The sequence below is a fragment of the Cucurbita maxima genome, unplaced genomic scaffold, assembly GCF_002738345.1.
Source record: "Cucurbita maxima cultivar Rimu unplaced genomic scaffold, Cmax_1.0 Cma_Scf00026, whole genome shotgun sequence".
NCBI lineage: Eukaryota > Viridiplantae > Streptophyta > Magnoliopsida > Cucurbitales > Cucurbitaceae > Cucurbita > Cucurbita maxima.
Window position 1 is genome coordinate 1653001 of NW_019272042.1, and position 5068 is coordinate 1658068.

General features: G+C 35.5%; 1 protein-coding gene across 2 annotated transcripts; it reads left to right on the forward strand.

Moving 5' to 3' along the window:
* The first annotated feature begins 407 nt into the window (after window positions 1–407).
* LOC111498950 lies at window positions 408–3974 on the forward strand. Of its 2 annotated transcripts, XM_023150344.1 has the most exons (9): window positions 408–698; window positions 778–890; window positions 985–1157; window positions 1791–1884; window positions 1965–2165; window positions 3126–3211; window positions 3305–3369; window positions 3546–3682; window positions 3885–3974. In XM_023150344.1, the coding sequence occupies exons 1-8, from the start codon at window positions 500–502 to the stop codon at window positions 3650–3652; spliced, it is 1038 nt and encodes a 345-aa protein (XP_023006112.1). In that variant the 5' UTR covers window positions 408–499; the 3' UTR covers window positions 3653–3682; window positions 3885–3974. The 2 variants fall into 2 exon arrangements, with proteins under 2 accessions (XP_023006112.1, XP_023006111.1); XM_023150343.1 differs by having other exon boundaries at window positions 3546–3960.
* Window positions 3975–5068: the final 1094 nt, after the last annotated feature.

Below are 5068 nucleotides of genomic sequence, written 5' to 3' on the forward strand. Positions count from 1 at the left end.
ATATATATATATATATATATATATATATATAAAATTACCATTAATTTTACCATTAATTTTAGAGGAAACTATAAATATTAAAAAAAATCTAAAAAAATATCATTACTATTAATTTTGAATATAAATTTTCTTTACAGAAACAACTTTCAATCTTAATAGTTTTATTAACTCTTCAATTTTTAAAAAAATTTCAAATATTTCTAAACCATTCTTAAAATTAAAAGTTATTTTTTAAACGTTTTTTTTTTTAATTTAAGGATATTTTAAAAATAAAATATTTATTATTTCCACGATAAAAGCATTTTAAAACCGTTTTGAAAATTCTATATTTAATTTTTTATAAAAATTTAAAGATATTATTAAAACTTATTTATTAAAAAATAAAAAATAAAACTCCCTCCCTTATCTTAGCCGCACATCTCCACCATTCCCCTTTTCCTCTTTCCGGATCCACAGTACGGCAATTATCTTCTACCTCGAGGAGCACACCTGAATTCGCATGGAAGCGATTACCTGCTTCTCTTCTTGCGGACCTCATACTCCACTTGTTCACTCCTCCAAGTCGAAGCCGCGATCTTCCTATTTCTTGGAGCACCTCACTTCCAGACGCTTCAATTTGTACTTCAGACACCTCAATTCCAGAATTGGACGCCCTAAAATGGCTGCTCCTCTTCAAGTTTCTGCATCTTCGACCACTGGTTCGTCATTGCAATTGAACTGGTAATTAATTTCATTCGTCTACGAAAATTGTGATTGATCTTTAGTTTTGCATTGAAGGTGCTTCCGAGGAGAGATTAGGGACTTCCACGTCTGGTCTGATCGGAGCGCATGATTTGCTTATAATCGGTCCAGGAGTTCTTGGCCGCTTAGTGGCGCAGAAATGGCGGGAGGTATTAATAGCAATTGAAACTCTGAGATATTGAGGGATTTTAGCTCTAGGCGTACTTGTATAACAGGATCTTGCTGCTCGTGTAAATTGAGCAGGAACATCCGGGATGTGAAGTTCATGGGCAGACTGTCACAGTGGATCACCATGACGAGTTGATCCAATTAGGGATTCAACCCTCTTTGAAGGGAGGCGATGCGTCTCGTCGTTTTCCTTATGTGATTTTCTGCGCTCCTCCCTCCCGAACAGCGGACTATCCCGGTGATGTCAGGTGATTAGAAAACATGGAATTCATTGGAAATACATGACAGGAATGATATTCAACTTGTTTTATCTTTCAAATTTTATGAGCTTCCTGTTATCTTCTTGAAGGAACTGCAGCTTTATTCTTAGCAGATTGTCTCGAACCGATTCCCCATCCAAACTCCAAAATTTGATGAATATGAAAATCATGTTGTTTCCCAAAACCGTACAATAGGTTCCTAAAATTCCAATTTTCTGTCTAATGGGTATGTTGATTTTAGAAAATGTCGAAGGGGTTTGGGATTATTAGATACAATTTCAAAGACCCATTAGACAATTTCGAAAAATATTGGATCCTTTGGGATACAACTCTAAAAGTTAAAAGACTAAATCTGTATTTTAAACTTTATTTGATTTTGCTTTACAAGGTAATGTCTGTTTTGAAACATGGTGAAGCATAGACTCAAGTTTTACCCGTACTTCGAATCTCATCGGTTGGAGAGGGGAACGAAACATTCTGTAGAAGGGTGTGAAACCTCTCCCTATCAGACGCCGAAAGTCAAAGCAGACAATATCTGCTAGCTGTGAGCTTGGCCGTTACATTTTTATTGGCCTACCTTGTGTTTTTCATTAAAAATATTTTGTTTGGTTGATCAATCAGACTGGCTACATCAAGTTGGAATGGAGAGGGTTCCTTTCTTTTTACTTCAAGTTCCGCACCATATGATTGCAATGACAATGGACCATGTGATGAGGTGGGTATCACTTATCTTACAACCTTTCCTTTATATTGGAATAATGTTGAACAGAAGTTTTCTCTTATTCATGGATACAGGACAGTCCAGTCGTACCAATCGGGAGGAGCCCTAGGACCGATGTCCTCCTGAAATCAGAAAAGGTAGTAATCGAAGTTGGTGGTTGCATTCTTCGATTGGCAGGACTCTACAAAGCAGATAGAGGGGCACATTCTTATTGGTTAGAGAAGGGGACAGTTGACCTGCGTCCTGATCATATCCTGAATCTTATTCATTATGAGGTTTGGAAATGTTCATTTATTTGTAATTGTTCTGCTTATGGAAGTTCAATCATCTTTTAAAACCATGACTTAGTTACTCCTCTTGGCTCTTTCTGCATATATAATTAGATTCAATATAAGATTACATGGAAAGGTTAGAGGATAAAAGAACCAAGTATATGAATTATTTGGAATCTCCAAGTGTTGTTGAACCATTTAAACATACAGAACTACACTGTATTATCTTGATGGTCTCACAGATGATTCTGAAAGTTCTTGGAACTTCCCATTCATCACTGTTACTATTTTCCCTTTAGCGACAAATTTGATTGACCTGAAATTTTATGAGGTCAAACAAAGTATTTGATTTATTAATGCACTAATTTATTTCAGCAATTGCATTGATTCTTATTCCTTTTCAACTTTTTATCATTCCATTCCTTTCTAACGAACTGGGCATCTCCTTTGAGTGATGATGAAATTTATATTGCGCTCACTATTCTCATGTAGTTCATGAAGTTGGCTAATTTGTAATTTGAGAATTTGACATGGCTGATTGTGAAATCCCACGAGGGGAACAAAACATTCCTTATAAAGGTGTGGAAACCTCTCCCTAGTAGACACGTTCTAAAACTGTGAGGCTGATGTCGATACGTAAGGGGCCAAAGCGGACAATATTTGTTTGTGGTGGGCTTGTGCGGTTACAAATGGTATCAGAGCCGAATACTGGGTAGTGTGCTAGTGAGGACGCTGGGCCTCCAAGGGGGTGGATTGTGAAATCCCACATCAGTTGAAGAGGGAAATGAAACATTCCTCGTAAAGGTGTGGAAACCTCTTCCTAGTAGACGCATTTTAAAACCCTGAGACTGACGGTGATACGTAACAGGCCAAAGTGGACAATATCTGTTAGCGGTGGTCTTGTGTTGTTACACTGATTCTCTTATTTATCATGCACCCCTTAGTTGTGCTTTTATGGAGCAGGATGCTGCTTCTCTCTCCGTGGCTATTCTTAAGAAAAAACTTCGTGGACGGATTTTCTTAGGTTGTGATAATCATCCTTTGTCCAGGTTAATCCTTCTTCAACTGCTAGTTCTTCTAAAATACTTCAATTAAAACAGTGGAAGGAAAGAAATTTGATTAGAACTATCCCATGATCCCAGGCAAGAAATCATGGACCTGATGATGAAGAGTGGGAAGTTCAGTAAAAAGTTCGAAGGCTTTACTGGTAAGCCTTTCTTTTACTCCTTTTATTGTGTTTTGCATGCTTATATGACTCAGAAAAAGGCCTCTACTAATCTTATGCATTATTTACCCTTCTTTTACTACTTTCACCGTAGCTGCACTACATCTTGTGATGCTCTGATATATTCATGATTATAGATGAATGACATGAATTTGCAGGAACCAAGGATCCTTTAGGAAAGAGATTGAACAACTCGAAGACTCGAGCAGAAATAGGCTGGGAGCCAAAGTACCCGAGTTTCGGTCAGTTCCTTGAAACCATTTAATCAAATGCCTGCTTGTGCCTCGATTGACAGGTGAGTTGCAAAAAACTAGCTTAAGAATTCAATAGATCTGGTTTTGGAAGTCAACACATCTATAGCCTTGAGCCTTGAGCTTCTGCATCTTTTTGACCTCTGTTATTTTGTTTTGAATTGGAAAACGGATCGGTACATTCGTAAATAGGAGTCGATTGAAGCATATGATGACTGTGTTTAAACATTTGAGTGGTGAATACAGAGTATCTGTAAAGAGAATTGAGCATTGAACGACATACTTTCTGGTGGATAAATCTCAAAGTGAAGGTCTTTTGTTATGGCTGCGCTTCTACTTCCCTTTCAATTACATTTTTTTTTCTTCTTAAAAATGATTTCCAAAAAATATTTAGATTTATTTGATTTGATTTAAAATCATTCTAAATCGTGTGTTTAAAGATTTAAAATCTGTTACAAATAGTATAAACATCACACAAGTAGATTTCATGATGATTCGGTGAGCGGACGAGTCATTTTAATATGATTTGTCTTACCACATCATTTGTGCTATTTTCACCTTTTGACCGACTCTCTTTGGCTGAAGATATGTCTCTTGAATTTTTATATTTAAGTGCCAAATAGGCAACATCTTCTTCATCAAGGATTTCCTCATCTTCGGAGTCAACTTCTAAGATGGTCTTTGAAACAATACTTTTTTTCTTGTTGGATTCCTTCTTCATGCGTTCCTTCAATACTTTTTTTCTTGTTGGATTCCTTCTTCATGCGTTCCTTCATGATAATCTCATGTGTCACGAGAGAACCGATGAGTTCTTTCAAAGTAAGTTTTGTAAGATCCTTTGCATTTTGAATAACCGTTACTTTTGTCTCCCAATTTTTAGGTACAGACCTAAGAATTTTTGAGACATTTTCGGAGGCTGAATAAATTTTGCCTAAGTTTTTTTCAAAGAATTTATAATATTAATAAATCTAGTAAACATTTCCTCAATAGACTCATGTACATCCATTTTAAACTCTTCGTAATTATGAACTAACATACTAATTTTTGTTTTGAATTAATTCAAGAGTTTTCCAAATTTTACTAGCAGAAGAACACATAAATACTCTACTAAATTCATCATTACTCAAAACACAATACAAGCAATGTATAATGCTAAAGCATTAAAAGAACATTTTTTTTTATATCATACTCATCAAACTCATCTTCTAACTTAGGCGCTTTAGTATTATTAACATTTTTCATTGGAACGTAAGGACCTTTAACGACATTTAACCATAAACTATAATCAACCGATTGTAAATAAATTTTCATTCTAGCTTTCAAAGAACCATAATTTGAACGGCCAAGAGATAGACTCTGTTTATAAAAAAAAAAAAAAAAAAAGTCTACACAAACAACCTTACTCGATACCAATTGTTTGATTTGATATG

Excerpts from the sequence above, each read along its gene's own strand:
- LOC111498950 (XM_023150344.1), top strand. The coding sequence starts at position 500 with ATGGAAGCGATTACCTGCTTCTCTTCTTGCGGACCTCATACTCCACTT. Across the intron at positions 891-984 it reads TGGCGCAGAAATGGCGGGAG|GAACATCCGGGATGTGAAGT; the intron begins GTATTAATAGCA and ends TAAATTGAGCAG. Across the intron at positions 1,158-1,790 it reads GACTATCCCGGTGATGTCAG|ACTGGCTACATCAAGTTGGA; the intron begins GTGATTAGAAAA and ends TTGATCAATCAG.